The sequence below is a fragment of the Hyperolius riggenbachi genome, chromosome 12 (genome assembly GCF_040937935.1).
Source record: "Hyperolius riggenbachi isolate aHypRig1 chromosome 12, aHypRig1.pri, whole genome shotgun sequence".
Lineage (NCBI taxonomy): Eukaryota > Metazoa > Chordata > Amphibia > Anura > Hyperoliidae > Hyperolius > Hyperolius riggenbachi.
The window spans coordinates 98,488,867-98,507,539 of NC_090657.1; the positions used below are offsets into that span (position 1 = coordinate 98,488,867).

Consider the following 18,673-nt stretch of genomic DNA (forward strand, 5'->3'; position numbering starts at 1 on the left):
TTTAACCTTGTCACTGCCTGTGTGAATTAACATGCGCATGCGAATTCGCGGCAAAAAACGCATGGGGAAAACGCATGCGATTTCCCTATTAAATACATTGCGTGCGATTCGCCTGCATTCCACACGCAGGCGAATTCTGAGGGCTGTACCATGCAGAAAAATCCTGCACAGAAAAACGCACAGCAAAACTGACAAGTGGAAACAGGCCCATCCACTTGTATTGGCTGTGCGAATCTGCATGCGGGCAACGCATGCGGATTCGCGATAGTGGAAACGGGCCCTAACTGACAAAATAATGTGCAAATGAGTAGGGAGGCAGGCTAATCTTACTATTTTGGCAGTTAAACTGCTGTTCATGAAATGCTGTTGAAAACAAAGAAAACCCTGAGAATCCCTCATGAGTAGATGGACTGGCCCAAAACCTGTCGGTTTGGTCAGATTTTTAACTGCCTACTTTTTCTGCAATAGTGGTCCTTTAATTGATCACACATTTACAGATCAACACCTCTTCAGGAAGTGGAGTCTTCCTTCGTGAAGTGTGTTGAGCCATGTTACTCAGCACTGTCATTGATATAGTTTGAGATTAACAATATATAACATCCTGATAACCATTGGCTTGAGACATATCATTCCCAGGCCATAAAAAAGTGTTATTTGTCTTACCATCATGTGGCTCTATTCATCTTACCATCATGTGGCTCTATTCACAGTCGTTTTCTGCATGCGGTAAACTACTTGCGGGAAATTTGCAACCAAAAAGAGACCATGTTGTCAGTCACAAACTTTTCCGCATGTTTTTTTTTGCATGCGGAAAATGTGCGGTAAAAGTGCGCAAAGGATGCTGAAAATTACAGCAAAAGTCAATAATTTCCGCAAAAGATCCAAATTCACAATGAAAACTGGGCTCATTATTTCTTTTTTTTACCGATTTTTTTATAACCTACAAGTAGCAGGTGATATATTTTGCTTCCCATTGACTTAAATGGAGTCTGGAGGCTTTAGGCCCCATTCACACTTTAAAGCGCAAAACGCCAGCGATTGCGGGAGTGATTTTTCGGCTGAAAAATCACTGGACACTGAAACGCGATCACCGTAAAAATCGCCTGAAAATGGTGTAGGCTACGTGTTTGCGTTGGGCGATTTGCGTTATCGCCCGCCGCCGGTGATTAACGCAAATCGCCCAAGTAAGAATAGCCCATAGGGTTTTAAAGCACTATCGCTTTAAAAAGCGCTAGCGCTTAAGCGTTTTGCCAAAATCGCCGGCAAAACACTCTAGTGTGAATGGGGCCTAAGTGCTGTGTTTGCTGGACTTATAAAAAAAAATTTCGGGGGGACAATTTTTTAATGCTACTTTTTTCCCGCATGTTTAATGCCAGTTTACACCTATTACCGCACTTTTTTCCACAATGTACATGCGGAAAACTTTAGTGAATGTGGAAAAAATGCGGAGATTACCGCTGGCGGTAATTTAGTGGTAAAAAAAATCGGTACTTATCCGTTAGCCGGGCGCATCCGGCAGGTGGCGACAAAACTCCACCAGAGTTACATCTTTCCCTACTATCCATGGCGGCCTGGAAGGGGAATAGTAATTAGCGCCACCTGCCAGATGCGCCCGGCTAACGGATAAGTACCAAAAAATCCTTTACCGCATGCCTAGAATAGAGTGAATAGAGCCCAATAACTGATGTATAAATTGATTGCAACTCAGTAGGACCAGAATTGTCTGGTTCCATTTGAGCATATCATGTATTTATTTCTGTTAATATGTTTAAATAAAAATAAGGTTTTACTGATGAATTGCATATGACTGGTGGCTTTAATTAAAATATACAATTATTCTCGTCAATCTCCCACAAGACCCACCAATTCGCATCTAGTTGGCAACACCGCTATATAAAAGTCTAATATGGTTTTACTTCTCTCTCTCCGAATCTAGTTCCACCTCATTCAGGCACTAAAGCCAGAGTGGAAGGAAGCGGTGGCAAGGCAGGAAGATTGGCAATAGAACGCCAACCATGTGACACGTGACGGGCCCGCCCCTTTACGCCACAGCCAATGTGATATCCCAGCATCCTTTGCGATCTGCTCTCTCTTTCCGGGAACCAAAATGTCTAAGAGAGGTGAGGGCTGATAGCGGGGTTGCCGAATCCAGTGTCATCCAGCGTGTGCGATGCTTGTTTCTTCCCGTGGCTCGGCCTGTCCGGCCATCCACATGTATTTCTCACTTCCACTGTGTGCATTGCCGGTTATGTAGACTAGGTTGCGGAACTATTACTGACCGGGCGGGAGCCTATGGTAAACCGGATGGCCTATCTAGCCATGTTTGATTTCTCAGAGTAGGTGTTAGCGCCGCTAATGCTTGTTGGTGGTGCTTGTGATGCTGTTTTAGTTAGATATTAGGTTTGTGATGCTGTTTTAGATATTATTATATTAATGTGTGTATGTGTAATTAGAGCACAATCCCATTGCATTAACTGTTTGTACTTTATGAAGAACACACTTTAGACCTCCAACTAAAACAGTGTAATTTTAGTTAAGAAGAGTGCATCTCTTACTTCATCTTGGCATTGGAAAATGCTCCAAATAAAGTACTAGGATGGCTTGCAACTTGGGCCAACTCTTCAGAGTATAGATGAGAGCATATTATCAGTTGTTAGTTTTTTGTTTATGCCACAATCACAGTGGTGCAACAGCCGTTTTATAACCTGGCTTCCTGCATTGTAGTGCACCTATACAACGTTCAGTGCGGTGGGTGCATTGCTGTATAATGGTTTGTGGCATCACAATACACTTAATGTAGTGTTACTGCTAGTCGTGTGTGTGTGTGTTGTCAGTGAAAGTGAAAATTGCATTGACTGTATGCTTCACTGTACCCAATGCATGCACAATGTGTGGCGTTGCTATCGTGATCTGTTGCTGTCACGAGGCATGCAATGACCACCGTGAACATAGCCTTAGGCCTGGAACCCACTGAAAACAGCAAACTCGAAACGCTGCCGCTAGAGTTTTGTCTGAGCGGATTCATGCGCGTTTGCGGTCGCGTTTTGCAACATTGTATTTTTTGCTCAGCGGTTGCGTAGCGGTTTTATCCTGATTGGTCCTGTGAATAATTTTTCATTTGGTTAGTGTGCTGAATCGCAAAACGCTAGCAAAACTGCTCAGTTTAGGTTTTGCTGAGCGTTTCCGCTAGCGTTTCAATACTTTACATTGAAGCGCTAACGCTCCCAAAATGCTGCACGTCCTGCGTTTGCGTTTCTGGGAAACGCAAACGCTCCTGTGGAAGTTGCCCCATTCATTAACATTGGCCCAGCGTTTTGGCAAAGTGCTAGCGTATCGCAACGCTGCCAAAAGCGCTCCTGTGGGTTCCAGCCCTTTGGGTTTGTTTCCATTAAGCAGTGAAGAGCCATGCCCCCAGCGCTTGCGATCCCATTCATTATAATTAATGAAATCATGGGTGCAATTGCCCCAAAATGCATGCAACTATGCACTGCGATTTGGTGGTGAATGCAGCGCATGTATGGAAATGTCAGTGCATTCTATGCATTCTCTGATGTCCCTGCGATCTTGCTTTCAAAAGCGTGGCTGAAAGAGCACATATGGAAACGAGCCCTTAAGAGACAAAATCTGTTTTGAAAATTGCTGTTTGTTACATTGTCTTATAAAGAGTATTCAATCTGTTTACAGGACGCGGAGGTTCTTCCGGTGCGAAATTTCGCATCTCCCTTGGTCTCCCAGTGGGAGCCGTCATCAACTGCGCAGACAACACTGGTATGTTAAGTTCTATGATTTTATTTTGTTCCTGTTTTGCTAGAGAATTTCAACTTAACTCTTTTTCTTTGCAACACTTAGTAAAACTGTAGTTTAAAGTGTTACTCCAGGAAAAAAAACTTTTCAGTTCTAGACTGAAGTATTAATACTACTGTCTGGCTTCAGTTGCCCCTGTTACTATTGCGTAAGGGAAAATTGCAAGTTGTAATGTTAACACTATTTGTTGAAGGTAAAAAAAGCTATTGCAATTTGTTGCCCATTAAAGAGATTTTGATGCTAGTCTACTTTAAGGGTAGTAGCAGGAAACCTCATAGGGAAGTTAAGCTACCGTGAATAGGTGGACAGCACCCTCTCAAACTTTTTAAAGTGAACCTAAAGTCAAAGGAAAAAAAAAAGAGATTTACTCACCTGGGGCTTCCCTCAGCCCCCTGCAGCCGATCGGTGCCCTCGCAGCCCCGCTCTGACGCTCCAGGACCTGCCGGCGAACACTTCCGGTTTGGCCGTCACCGGCCGACAGGCATGGGAACGCGAGTGATTCTTCGCGTTCCCAGCCTGTATATCGCCACCTATGCTGCTATTGCGGCCAGGAGGTCGTTTTTTTTTTTTTTTTTTCCTTTGACTTTAGGTTCACTTTAAGTTTCCAAGAGGTTGTAGTAAGCTACACCCACTTTATTTGCCCAATCGCAACACTTTGGGTATCATTCATAAAGAGGCTGTCGGTAAGGGGAATCAATGCGGAAAAACACCGCTGGCGGTGTTTTAGACTTCTGGGTGGGCATTCATAAAGAAGTATCCAGGTGCGTTAGCAGTGCGGAGATTCCCCAAACTAGGCAGGCGGAGACACTGTAGCTGCCGAGTTGATACATTTCTCCGTGTTCCGCTCTGCTGCAGCTGCCTGGGAGGTCTGTGTGTCTCCATTCACTTACATTGGTATCGCCACATCAGAGGGAGTGGGACTTTCCGACGTTGCACCGCTGGCGGTATTCTTTATGAATTAACATTTTTGCTACATTTGTTCCGATAATCACCGCACAAGGCGGTGATTTATCACTCTGCTCGGTAGTGTCATTTTTTCATGCGGAAGGAGCCTTTATGAATGCTGACTTTGCCGAGTGGTCGGTAAAGTCAGCTGTTTTTAGCATTTCCGCATGCGGAAATGCTTTATGAATGATAGCCTTTGTGCTGTAAGAGGGTACTGTGATTGAACTGTTGAGGTTTCCTTCTGGGTCTCCTAAAGTAGACTAGTGCTAAGAGTTCATCTCAAGTTCTGTTCTTCAGACCACTTTGGGAGAGGAAGTGAGGGAAAATTTCTCTTAAAGTACTCGCGCCGAAGCTCGGGTACAAAATTAGATACTTAGAGAAGGAAGCCTCAGAATCCTATTGAGTCTTTCCTCACAGCAGCATTGTGGTTTGGATAAAATCGCAAATGTGCTGCATGCAACATTTTTGGAGAGGTCTTTATGTGATTTTTGTTTTCTGAACGTTCTCACTAAGTGCAAAATTGTGCCAATTGATGGATGGGTTCTGTTAAATTGGCCCTCAAAAGCACACTGCATCTTGTGATAAACCATTGATGTTAAAATAGGGGAGTTTCCCCCTGCAAAAAGTGTTTTTGCATTATACTACGTTACCTCAACACTGTTACACTTCCTCAGACCTGGTCCTTGTTTTTAAAGGACAACTGAAGTTATATAAAGGCTACCATATTTACTTTTAAATAATACCAGTTGCCTGGCAGCCCTGCTGATCTATTTGGCTGCAGTACTATCTGAATAACACCAGAAACAACCATGCTGCTCAGTCTTCTCCCCAGAATTTTTTTCCAGCCGGGTGGCATGACAAAATAGCCGGGTGGGGCGAGATGAGAGAATGCAGGGCTGGTGCTTCTCTGCACACCTCTGCTTACAGGATAGGAGGTGAGCCGATGACAGTCGAGTGCTCACCAAAACTGGCCGGGTGGAGCACCCAGCTAAAAGAGCCTGGGGAGAACACTGCTGCTAATCTTGTCAGATCTGACAATAATGGCAAATATCTGATCTGTATATGCTTGTTTATGGTCTATGGCTTAAAGTATTAGAGGCAGAGCATCACGCTTGATAGCCAGGCAACTGGAATTGCTTGAAAGGAAAGAAATATGGCAGCCTCATATACCTCTTACTTCAGTTCTCCCTTAACCCACTTAAAGAGAAACTGTGACCAAGAATTGAACGTCATCCCAATCAGTAGCGGATACCCCTTTACATGAGAAATCTATTCCTTTTCACAAACTGATCATCAGGGGGCTCTGTATGGCTGATATTGTGGTGTAACCCTTCCCACAAGAAACTCTGAGGACCATGGTACTCCTGGCAGTTTCCTGTCTGTGAGCCTTGTTGCATTGTGGGAAATAGCTGTTTACAGCTGTTTCCAACTGCCAGAAAAATCAAGCAGCAGCTACATTACCTGCCAGCAGTAAAATGTCGTCATGTGATAAATGTCAGAATGTAAATCAGGGTTTTAAAAGATTACAATTGGCAAACGCTGACTAAATCATTTATACATAATTATTGTAAAAATAAAGCACTTTTTTATTATATTTTCACTGGAGTTCCTCTAAGTCCAGTATGCAAGCAGATAATTCATTATTTTATTTTTTTTATTTATATAGCGCCAACATATTCCGCAGCGCTTTACAAAGCACAATAAGATGACAAGGGGAACATGGATACACTAACAAAATGTACAACAGAGTTCCAAACAGCACAACTATTGTGACAAAAACAGTAAACATTAGGAGGATGACCCTGCCCTTGCGAGCTTGCAATCTAATTCATGCATACAAACTGCAACAAGCACTGAACTACTACTAGTTGAATTGGTTGAAATTTTCATGCCTGCCCCTGATCACACATACACCACTCTCCCGGGAAACTAAAAAGTTTCACATGCAATTTGTTTATGCACCTCTTCTAAAAGCACTTGTTGTGTCTGTTTAGTGGCACAATGAGTTGTCGTGGAAGAGGAGATAAATACATTACTCTTGGGTGAAGAGGCAGCCACATGTGCTGTACTGCTTCAATCAGTGATGTTACACTGTTGTCCACTAAACTTGCACATTGTTCTATTTGTACTCTATTTGATATATTCTTATTGCTCATAGACATTCTATAACCTCTTTCTGTTTTTTACTAGGCGCCAAGAACTTGTACATCATTTCTGTAAAAGGAATCAAAGGTCGTCTGAACAGGCTGCCAGCTGCGGGTGTTGGTGATATGGTGATGGCCACAGTTAAAAAAGGAAAGCCTGAGCTTAGGAAAAAGGGTAAGCAGTTTAGCATTCTTGAACATATTCACTGGCTTATCTTGGTTAGCCAATGCTAATCAGAGGTTATGGTTTGGCACTTGCGATCTATTGATGAATCTGTGAGGAAACGCAGAAAAGCCGCCGCTAGTACTTTAAAGTAAGGCGGCTGATTCCGCGTTCAACATGGCAGCTAGCGCGCAGTCGGAGCGCGGAGAAACCGCCGCATGCCCAGACAACAGGGCGGCGGATTCCGCGTCCGACGTGGCAGGTAGCACGCATAGGCCTACTCTTGTCAGTAATGCTGAATGCGGAGAAAACGCATTCAACACAGCAGGAACATTGCAACACATGTCTAGTGTGGCTGGGACTGATAGTCCACACTGGTTCAGGAGGACGCGCGCAGAGAGGCAGGGCCTTTATGACAGTCAGAAGGGAGTCAGCTGACCAAGCCGGTCAGCTGACAATTTCAGCAACTTCCATTGGTCCAGCACTTAGTGGAGGCGCTAGAGAGCGCTGGTGTATATATACTGGGTGCTGGTCATTTCTCTGGTGTCTGGCGTTGCGATCACTACGTGGTAGCACTCCAGACCTTGTCAGTATCTGTGTTTACTAGACAGTTTCGTAGGTGTTGATGATCACGGAGCTCACACCTTAGCCTACGAATTGTATTATCTGTGTATCTAGACCAGTTTCCAAGGTGTTGATGGCCAAGGAACTCACACCTTAGTCTAGGAATTCTGTACCATCTGTATTATTATTATTGTCTAGTCTAGTTCCAGGAGTGTTGAGAATCTAGGAGCTCACACTCAAGCCTAGGCAAAAAAAGGGAAATCTAATTTTTCAGCCGCATGAAAAAAGCTTTCGATTTTTTTTTTTTTTTTTTTTTTTTTTTTTTTGATCCAAACGTTTTATTGAATTGCCGTAAAATTGGATCATTTTAGTGTGTGGCCACGTTTAGTGTGATTCATTGATGTTGGATTAATTCTTCTTAAAGCACTTGTTGTGTCTGCTTAGTGGCATAGTGAGTTGTCGTGGAAGAAGACATAAATGCATCACTTTTGGGTGAAGAGGCAGCTGCATGTGCTGTACAGCTTCAATCGGTGATGGTACATTGTTGCCCAGCCATTTGTACTGCTTTGGTCATCTCCATGTTGCACCCAGAAGTGTCTTATGAAGATTTGTAATAACTTGTGTGGCTTTCAATTTCTCTTTTGACAGTGCATCCGGCAGTGGTGATACGGCAACGAAAATCGTACCGGAGAAAAGATGGGGTGTTTCTGTATTTTGAAGACAATGCAGGGGTGATAGTGAACAATAAAGGGGAGATGAAAGGTATGAAAAATATCCCTCCAGCATGTTCCCAGTGTGGGCTAATTTTATAGCTTATTTTGAGGTTGTTGCTTTTTAGAGAATACCCTGTGGTTCTGACCTGCTTTGTTCCTTGGAGACCAATAGCTGACTGGTTTGCAGTATAGCATGAGCAATGTGAATTAAATGACCATTGAAGTGAGAGGGATATGGAGACTGCCATATTTATTTCCTTTTAAAGCACATTGGCTGTGTTGCTGATCCTCTGCCTCTAATATATTTAGCAATAGACCTTGAACAAGCATGCAGATCAGGAGCTTGACTGCATTTGCCACATGCCTGTTTCATGTGTGTAATTAGGACAATGGTGGGTGATTGAACAGGATTCCAGGCAACCGGTATTACTTAACAGATTATGGATCACGCCGCTCTGGTCTAACTGTAGAGAGAGGGCTATGGAGGCTGCCATATTTTATCTCCTTTAAGCAATACCAGTTTCTCGCGCCACATCTGAGTTAGAGATGCAGATGCGATGTATATTCTAACAACCGTGGTCCCGAGACGGTTAAAGGTAGGTAAATATGGCAGCCTCCATATCCCTCTCACTTCAGTTCTTTAAAGGACAACTGTAATGAGGGATATGGAGGCTACCATATTTACTCCTTTTATGCTAGGTACACACCATACATAAAAAATGGGTAGGGACAAACTCAATCCAACATACGTCATTTTCAAAATTCTGTTCCAACTTGGGAAAGTCTTAGCAAAACTACAAGACATGTGGTAACATTCTTAACCCTGATAAGTTGTAGAATAGTTTAAAAAGAATACACAAGACATGGGCCTCAACTTAAAACTTTCTAGTCACAAACTGAATCAAAAGCAATTACATTTTCGCATATTCTGTACCAAAATAAAAGACTTGTAAAATGTAAACAGTAACAGAATAGAACATAAAAAAAATGTATTGTTACCTTAGGAACTTGGCTTTTTAAATATGTATGCCATGAGGGTATATTACTATGTTTGCAAATAAGGTCTCATGATCAATAGTGTACAATGAGAAAGCAAATACAGAACAGAAAGACACCTTTATTTCCAAATACAATATTGTCACCATACATTGTGCTAGGAACATAATGTAAATGTTGTAGTAATCAGGATGGATAAGCAGATAGAATGTGTGGGTTTAACTTATAGTTAGCACTGTTTATTGTAAAGCTATAATGGATATTAACCACTTTTGCCTCCTGGACGTAGTACCTACGTCCAGGAGGCCATGTGCGTTCCCGCGGCCGATCGCATATGCGCGCTCTCGGACCGCGGTTCGTTAGCTAACCAATCAGTGAATCGGCTATGGTGCCCGATCACTGATTCCTCTCCCCCGCAGAAAAAGCGACAGCTTCTCTCGGAAGCTTCGCTTTCTCTGGCTTCTTGCGTCCCTCTAAGCGTATGTTACGCTCAGTGACGTCATGTAAACAAACTCATGGCTGCCATCTTGTGGCCAAAAAGTTAAACTACAACTAAATGTAAAAAAAAAAAATGCACATATATTTACCTCCAAAAAATACTATTTACATCCCACCCTCCCAAAAAACCCAAATAAAATGTTTAATATAAAAAAAATGATACAATAAAAAAAGTAAATATTTACCTAAGGGTCTAAACTTTTTTTAAATATCAATGTAAAGATGGAATATTTTTTTTTTTTTTAAACTTGTAAATAGTGATGGATGCAGAATGGAAAAAATGCACCTTTATTTCCAAATAAAATATTGTCGCATACATTGTGATACGGACATAATTCAACCGGGACAGATGGGCAAATACAATACATAAGTTTTTGTTTTTTAATTATGGAGGCATGTATTTTAAAACTAATGGCTGAAGACTGAGAAATGATTTTTTTTTTTTCCTTCTTCCTGTTAACATGCATTTACAGTAAAGTGGCTCTTAGCAAAATGTACCACCCAAAGAAAGCCTAATTGGTGGCGGAAAAACAAGACATAGATCAGTTCATTGTGATAAGTAGTGATAAAGTCATAGGCTAATGAATGGGAGGTGAAAATTGCTCGGATGCATAAAGTGAAAACGACTGAAGGCTGAACTGGTTAATGAAGAAAGTGTTCTCTCGTAGCCTCCCTGGCATCCAATTTCCCCAGGATTTCTGTGCAAAAAGTGCTTCAATTAATTTTCATAACCTTTTGTTCCTGTAACTTACTAAAATGTGTCACGCAAGGGTCTAGTACACATTTTGAGTATAATGAAAGTTTAAAACGGAAAATGAAATCACAACTAAATTTTAAAATTACTCCCCAAAAGCTAGCAATGATGCGCAGATTCGACCAAGAGACAGATCTCTGTGTAATCGAATTAGAGAGAGATCTGTCAGCTGCCCATACACCGCAGGGCGATTTGTGATAAATTTCAGGTTGACGACTCTTAGGAATCGGCTGCTTGCACTGCAGCCCCCCATGTATAAATGTACCCCCTGTGTGTGCATTTATGCATTACCTGTCCTGTTTCGCCCACTTCATGGTGCCCATCCGTTTTCAGAATCCCCCCGCAGGTTATTGTATTGAATTCAATGAGAAAAAAAAAATTGCTGCTAGGTGTTGACACCACGTGCCCCTGGCGACATCAACTCTGATCGCCAGGGAACAGGTCACTATTACAGGTACGCAACAAGGGATCAGCATGCCAATGGTGAGTATAAGACATCCCCCCTCCCCCCTCCCATGTCTCCCCCATGTATGTGATGCACATGATTAGCCCCACAGTATAGATCAGGCAGATATGTCCCCAATAAATATTAGACAGGTATGTGTCCCCAGAATAGTTTAGGCAGGTAGCAGAGATGGATGTGTGGGGGGGGGGGGGGGGGCAGGCGGGTCTCTTGCCCCAGACGCAGCTTGTTGAATTCTTAAAAAGGCGGTAAAATTTGTATGGGGAATGGCAGGTTAGGCACCAAAACCTGACCTTGCCCCAGGCGCAACTTGGTCTAGATCTGTCCCTGGCAGGTAGGCATGTGTCACCCAGCATAGTTTAGGCAGGTATGTGTCCCCAGTTTAGTTTAGGCGCAGTGTGCATACCTCCTCCCTTTTCCCTTGTCTGTGTATTGAATCCCCCCTACCTTTTCACCCTGTCTGTGTGGCATTCTCCTCCCTTCTTCCCCTTGTCTGCAGCCAGAGTGTTCTCTTTTGTGTAGCGATCCCTGGCACATTGAATCCCCACTGCCCTCTCACCCAGTCTGTGGCATTCTCCTTCCTTCTTTCTCATCTGCCTTCTGCAGCCAGAGTGTTTCCTTTTGTGCAGCGATCCCTGGCACTTTGTCCCCCGCCCTTCTCCCCTTCCATCTGTGCAGCGATCCCTGGCCCTGCACTGTAAATACTTAGAGCCTCTGAGCGCCTCTGCCCCACGATTGCACCTCATCTCTGCTGCTGCAGGGCCAGTCTTCTCTGTTCGGGACACAGTGATTCGGCTTGATGACGTCACCAAGCCGTGTCACTGTGTCCCGAACAGAGAAGACTGGCCCTGCAGCTGCAGAGATGAGGTGTGATCGTGGGACAAACCTGCTCCAGAGTAAAAAAGTATTTACAGTGCAGGACCAGGGATCGCTACACAGAGGAGGGGGGGGGCATGGGACAAAGTGTCAGGAATCGTTGCACAAAAAAAGGCAACACACTGGCTGCAGACAGGGGGAAGAAGGGAGGAGAATGCCACAGACAGGGTGAGAGCGCAGGGGAGATTCGATGCATAGACGGGGGAGAAGGGAGGGGGTATACATCTGCAGCTTCTCTTTTCTGCTGGCTCCCAATCACACAAGGGTTTCCCCAGGATGGCTGAATGTCTGTTTTCACACTTTGGGTAGCGTAGATCGCTGCCCACAGTGTGCTGGCAGGCATCCAGCAGTCTTAGGGAATCCCTTGTAAGTAAAAAAAAAAAAGTGGAGGAGATGAGCTAGAAATCTCCCTGGCTGCAAGGACGAGTATGGCATGTCCTTACCACTTTCAGCTTTTTTTTTTTTTTTTTTTTTTTTTTTTTTTTTTTTTTACACTGGACGAGTTACACCTGTGCTTACCGCTAGGGAGGTTAATAGATCATAGATCATTTAAGTGTTATAAATGGTAATTAAGTTGGCAAATGAATGGGAGCAGCTCTCATATGTGAAAAGTGCTCTCGTCCTGAAGTGGTTAATTTCGATTCCCCCCCCCCCCCCCCCCCAAATCCATTTCTATTCACTTCTACAAATACAAGCACTATTTTTTTTTTTTTCTTTAAAGGGATACTGCAGCGGGGTCGGGGGAAAATGAGTTCAGTGTTCTCCCCGGGATCTATTAGCCGGGTGCTGCACCCGGCTAGTTTTGGTGAGCACCCGGCTGTCATCGGCTCACTTCCTCCTCTGCTGTAGGCAGGCTTGTGCAGAGAAGTGCCAGCCCTGCATTCTTTCATCTCGCTCCACCCAGCTACTTTTCCATGACACCCAGGTGGAGAAAAATTCTGGGGAGAACACTGGAGTTGAACTTACCCGGGGCTTCTAATGGTCCCCCGCAGACGTCCTGTGCCCACGCAGTCACTCACCGGTGCTCCGGCCCCGCCTCTGGTTCACCTCTGGAATTTCAGACTTTAAAGTCTGAAAACCACTGCGCCTGCGTTGCCGTGTCCTCGCTCCTGCTGATGTCACCAGGAGCATACTGTGCAGGCACCGACCATACTGGGCTTGTGCTATACACTCCTGGTGATATCAGCGGGAGCGAGGACACGGCAACGCAGGCGCAGTGGTTTTCAGACTTTAAAGTCTGAAATTCCAGAGGTGAGGCGGGGCTGGAGCATCGGCGAGTGGCTGCACGGGCACAGGATGTCTGTGGGGGACCATTAGAAGCCCCGGGTAAGTTCAACTCATTTTCCCCTAACCCCCCTACAGTAGCCCTTTAAATATCTGTAGCCATTAAAAAAAATTACATATTCTCAGGAGGAAAGGCACTGGATCCTTTAGAGCTTTCCCAGTTCAGTCTGCTCTCCCTGTTTCACTGCCGGGCCCCCGTTGCAACGATCCTTTAATGTTGTCGAGGCCTTCAAGTCTTCTCTGTAAGCTTCGGAAAAACTCAGGTCTCCACAGTACTTTTGAAGTTTGCCTAATGAGGGCAGAAGATGCAGCCTATGGGAGATTTGTATGGGGACAGCAGGTGAAAGAGAAGACAGAGGATGGGGAAGGCTCTATAGCAGCCTTTCTCAAACTTTTTACTCTAGGGGAACCCCTTCAAATAATTTTTGGATCTCTGGGAACCCCTGCATTAACGAAGTTGGGAAGGTGATTTAAACAGTCCATGTTTCCACTAAGGACATTAAAAAGGTTTCAAATGATGTCCAAAGCTTTTCAACCAGCCAGCTGAGGCAGCTCACCTCGAAGAGGAAAAGTAATCTGAATCCGAACATGTAAGGAACCCCTGCAAAGTCCTCAAGGAAACCTGGGGTTCCAGGGAACGCGAAAGGCTGCTCTATAGGATCCAGAGGTTGCCTTCTTTCAGTTATTAATTTATAACATTTGTGTGTCTACAGTTATCCTTTAGCTTCTCATCTGTGAATAAGGCCCAGTGCACACCAAAACCGCTAGCAGATCCTCAAAATGCTAGTGGTTTTGGAGCAGATTTCAGAGCGATTCTAGGCATGTTTAGAGACTTTTTCGAAACATGCCTAGCGTTTTTGGAGCGTTTTTGTGTAGCAGATTACAAATATTGTTACAGTAAAAGCTGTTACTGAACAGCTTCTGTAACAAAAACGCCTGGAAAACTGCTCTGATCTAGCGTTTTACAGAGCGGTTTGAGATTTTGCTATACTTTACATTGAGGTACGAACGCTTCTGCAAACCGGTTTGCAGAAGTGCTGTAGGACCAACGTTTGTGGTTTGCTAAAAACCTCAAACTGCCGGTGTGCACCATCCCATTGAAATACATTAGCCAAGCGATTTGGAAAACGCTACAAAAACCGCTCGGTATGCACCAGGCCTAAGAACTTTAATTAGCTTACATCAAAGTAATGTCTTTTTGGGAGACCCTACCCAAGATGCTTCCCGCAGCACATACTGAAATTAGTGCAGACTGCAAAATTATAACTGATTAGTGCCAAGCAGAATCTCATGGATCCTGTTCTGCTTGGTTGCGTCACATCAAGTAACCATATAAATATTTTTTTTAAACAGAATTTCTAGCTGTGTAAATAGCTTAAGATATAAAAATTGTATACTGTATGTGACACTGTGCCCAGTGTGGGCACAGATGTGCAAGATGGAGGCTGAGATCCTTAAAGCGGAGCAGAAATGGTCTTCCCACTCCTTAAAGCGGATCCTTAAAGCGCTCTTCCCACTCATTTGCCCAAAAAAAAGTTATCGCTACGTATCACACTGAAATGATGGACAAATGAGGCTTTCTCTGGGCAGTACATTTGCTAAGAATTGTAATTTTATATGCAATTCACAGGGAAGAAAAAATTTACCATTTCTCAGCTTTCAGCCATTGCAGTTTAAAAATTATGCTATTGTAGAGAAGACATAAACGTATTTGTCCCGTTTATTACAATGTTTAAAGAGACACTGAAGCAAAAAAAATAATTGATATTATGATTTGTATGTGTAGTACAGCTAAGAAATAAGATCAGATACATCAGTCTAATTGTTTCCAGTACAGGAAGAGTTAAGAAACTCCAGTTATCTCTATACAAAAAAAAGCCATTAAGCTCTACGACTTTCAAAGTCGTGAAGAGGGCTGTTTTCTGACTTTTATTATCTCAACTGTTAGTTAACTATTTACTTTTTCTCTGCCGGAGGAGAGGTCATTAGCTCAGACTGCTCTGAAAGAATCATTTTGAATGCTGAGTGTTGTGTAATCTGCACATATTTGAGAATGATGCAATGTTAAAAAAAAACACTAACTTAAAATAAAAATATGAGAATATTTTCTTTGCTGCTAATCTTCTAGTCATTATTCATAGTACACAACCAATTCATTATATCATAATTTTTTTTTTTTTCGCTTCAGTGTCTCTTTAAATCGCGTCCCTAGTACAATGTATGACTATTTTATTTTTGGGGTAGGGATGGAAGGAGTTAGAAAAATTAAATTTTCATTATTTTTTATGGGAAAGTGTATAATGGTGCATTTGGGTGTAGTTTTACTTTTTGGCCACAAGATGGTGTTCTACTAACTCATTGTCCTAAAAATTGAAAACAGAACCAGGTGTTTATATGCAGGGATGTAGTGGCAAGAGTAGAGACGTGCTTAAAGTGAACCCGAGGTCAGTGATATGGAGGCTGCAATATTTCCTTTTAAACAATACTAGTTGCTTAGCAGCCCTGATGATTTTGTTACTGTAGTTTCTGAATTGCGGAGTTACTAAGAAAGTAGGCAGGCACACAGAACTAGCTGCAGGAAGTGTGACACAAGTTGAAATGAGCCTTTCTTACCACCAGTGTCTGAATAACACGAGAAACAAGCATGCAGCTAATCTTGTCAGTTCTGACAATATTGTTAAGCGCCTGATCTGCTTATGCTTGTTTAGGGTATATGGATAAAAGAATTAGAGGCATAGGATCAGCAGGATAGCCAGGCAATTGGTATTGCTTAAAAGGAAATGGATGTGGCAGCCTCCATATCACTCACCTCAAGTTCACTTTAAGGAGAAAAATGAACTTTAAGTTGCATTGAAGCCTAGTTAAGGGCTCATTTCCATGTAAAACTCAGGAGTGGTGTCATTGCGGCTCTGCGTTGCACGTGATTCCCCTGGGGGTGGCGCTTGCGATCCCATTCATTGTAATTGTCCCAAAATCCATGCAATGCAGCGCATGTATGGAAGCATCAGACACTGAAGTCTGCATTCTGATGTCCTTGTGATCGTATTTGCATAAGCGCAGCTAAAAGCAGGCATATGGAAAGCAGCCCTAAGGGTTTGTGCATACTTGTGCACACTACTGTGGTTTTCTGTAACGCAGGTAGCCGTTCTTTAGAGAAATGCATAGGACCTGTGTTGCTATTGGTTGCAGTTCTGGCTTTCAATAAAACTGAATGGAACAGCTCTGCACTGTTCTTATTGACAATCACTATTACCAAGAATGATTTTTGATTTTGCATGTACAACTGTCAATGTTTTAAAGCTTCTGACTAGTGAAGATATTAGATTGCCCACCCCTTCTCCCTCCCTACAGTACTACAACTAAGATGCCTTGTGATGAGGAAAAGTGTTTTCTTAAAAGTACAGTACATGGAGCTGTGTCAGTTTTCAGAAAAAGAGCTTTATTGAATAATTTGGTTATTCTTTCCCCTTTTGGAATGTGTGTGGATTGAAGTTTTTATTTTGTTTTTGTTTTTTGCACCTCTTCTTAAAGCACTTGTTGTGTCTGTTAAGTGGCACAGTGAGTTGTCGTGGAAGAGGAGATAAATACATTGCTCTTGGGTGAAGAGGCAGCTACATGTGCTGTACTGCTTCAATCAGTGATGTTACACTGTTGTCCACTGACCTTACATGTATCCTTTAAGTACAAGCATGTAGGTTGGGTATGTTTGTGGGTCCCCCCCCCTTTCCTATTATGTCGTAAGGCAGTGGCCTATGCAATACTTGCGCTAAAAAGCGCTAGGCTAGTGACAATCTCCTTGTCACTAGCCATGTATTTACCTCCATCCTGTCATTCTAGCTGAGTTCCCCCTCCGTGAGCTTCCTCCAATCAGAAGTTAAACCGTGACCTGGGAGGTACTTCCTGGGTCACAGCTTAGAGAACAAAATCTGAACTTTCCTGGGGCTTTCTCCAGCCCATCGTAGGTCCCTCCGCAGACTCACGACCAGCGACACTGGGGCCGAGTGTCGGGTTGACACTTCCTGAACGCTCGTAGTCCTCACGGAGGCCGCTACGCATCATCACGGCTGGCCTGACAGTACTGCGCATGCACTGTTTACAGTTGGAAAAACTCACATGTGCAGTACTGTCACGCCGGCTGCTGTGATGATGCATAGCTTCTGGCCTGATGACTACAAGCGTTCAGGAAGTCAGTCCGACACTTGGTGTTGACGGTCGTGATTTCTGTGGAGGGCCTGGGAGAGGAGCCAGTGAATGTTTGCAGCCAGTGAATGTTAACGGTAACAGCAGCCTAAAGCCTGGTACACTCTTTCAATTTTGATCAATCAGTGACCAATTTTATCACAACATAGTATGAGGGTCAACAGATATTGAATACTATGAGCAGATTGTGTAGTTAAAGCCTTCTACTGCATGGATGTGGTAAAATTAGTTGGTGATTGGCCAATCCTAATTGAAAGTGTGTACCAGGCTTTATTAACTTCCTTAGCGGAAATCCCAAGCCAGGCTTGGGACAGAAATCTGCATCTCAGAGTGGTAATCCTGTGCCTGAGTGAGTTATATGCAGGAGCAGCTGCAGTTCTCTCTGTATGGTTTCTTGTTTTTGGGGTCTAAAAGCTTGTGAATAAATTGCATGGCTCTTGGACCCTTAAATCTGGAAATAATCATGCCAGGGAGGTTGTTTGGCACCTAAGTAGTAAACCTGTGCTGTAGTATTAAAAATCTGAATTCGTCATATTAGACTCTATGTCCCAAGTTGGTACTTACTGGCAGACCTTATGATATCTGTGTACTGGTTCCCAGATTAGCTGGTTCTCAGCAGCCAATCAAGACTTCCATATCTGCAGGGTGAAAACCTGCCAGCAATTGCTACACTCCACTGCAGCTTGACAATGCTGAGGTATTAGATTTTATAGTTAGACTGTAGCAAGGAGATGGCTGTAACACCCTTCAACCCTTGTATTGTACTTTTTGCGTAGGGTTTTGATCAGGGCTGTGGAGTCGGTACAAAAATCTTCCGACTTCAACTCCGACTCCTCAGTTTCTGAAACCACAACTCCAACTTCGGGTACCCAAAATTGCTCCGACTCCTCGACTCTGACTCCTTACTGTAATACTTAACAGGGCTGTGGATTTTGTACAAAAATCATGTGACTCCGACTCCTCAGTTTCTGAAACCACGACTCTGACTCCAACTCCCACTCCGGGTGCCTAAAATTGCTCCGTCTCCACAGCCCTGGTTTTGATGTCCATTAAGGATAATAGTGGCAGCACTGGTACATCATAAAGTGTGATGCTGACATAAGGAGAGAGATTTATTTATTGACTTTTTGTTTACATTCCAGGTTCAGCTATCACCGGTCCAGTGGCAAAAGAATGTGCAGACCTATGGCCCAGGATTGCCTCCAATGCAGGAAGCATCGCCTGAAAATACCACCCATTTGTACAATAAATATATGGTTGTAACACTGT

The 18,673-nt window shown here is 43.5% G+C and overlaps 1 protein-coding gene and 2 non-coding genes across 3 annotated transcripts; all 3 read left to right on the forward strand.

The window, feature by feature from the left end:
* The first annotated feature begins 2,018 nt into the window (after positions 1 to 2,018).
* On the forward strand, positions 2,019 to 18,667 carry RPL23 (ribosomal protein L23). Its single transcript, XM_068263417.1, has 5 exons — positions 2,019 to 2,120; positions 3,685 to 3,768; positions 6,940 to 7,068; positions 8,269 to 8,382; positions 18,547 to 18,667. Exons 1-5 carry the CDS (start codon positions 2,108 to 2,110, stop codon positions 18,627 to 18,629), a joined length of 423 nt encoding a protein of 140 aa, XP_068119518.1. The 5' UTR covers positions 2,019 to 2,107; the 3' UTR covers positions 18,630 to 18,667.
* LOC137542617 (small nucleolar RNA SNORA21) lies at positions 6,711 to 6,843 on the forward strand. Its single transcript, XR_011025496.1, has one exon. It is a non-coding gene; the product is annotated as a small nucleolar RNA SNORA21 (small nucleolar RNA).
* Positions 16,723 to 16,855, forward strand: LOC137542618 (small nucleolar RNA SNORA21). The gene has a single exon (XR_011025497.1). It is a non-coding gene; the product is annotated as a small nucleolar RNA SNORA21 (small nucleolar RNA).
* Positions 18,668 to 18,673: the final 6 nt, after the last annotated feature.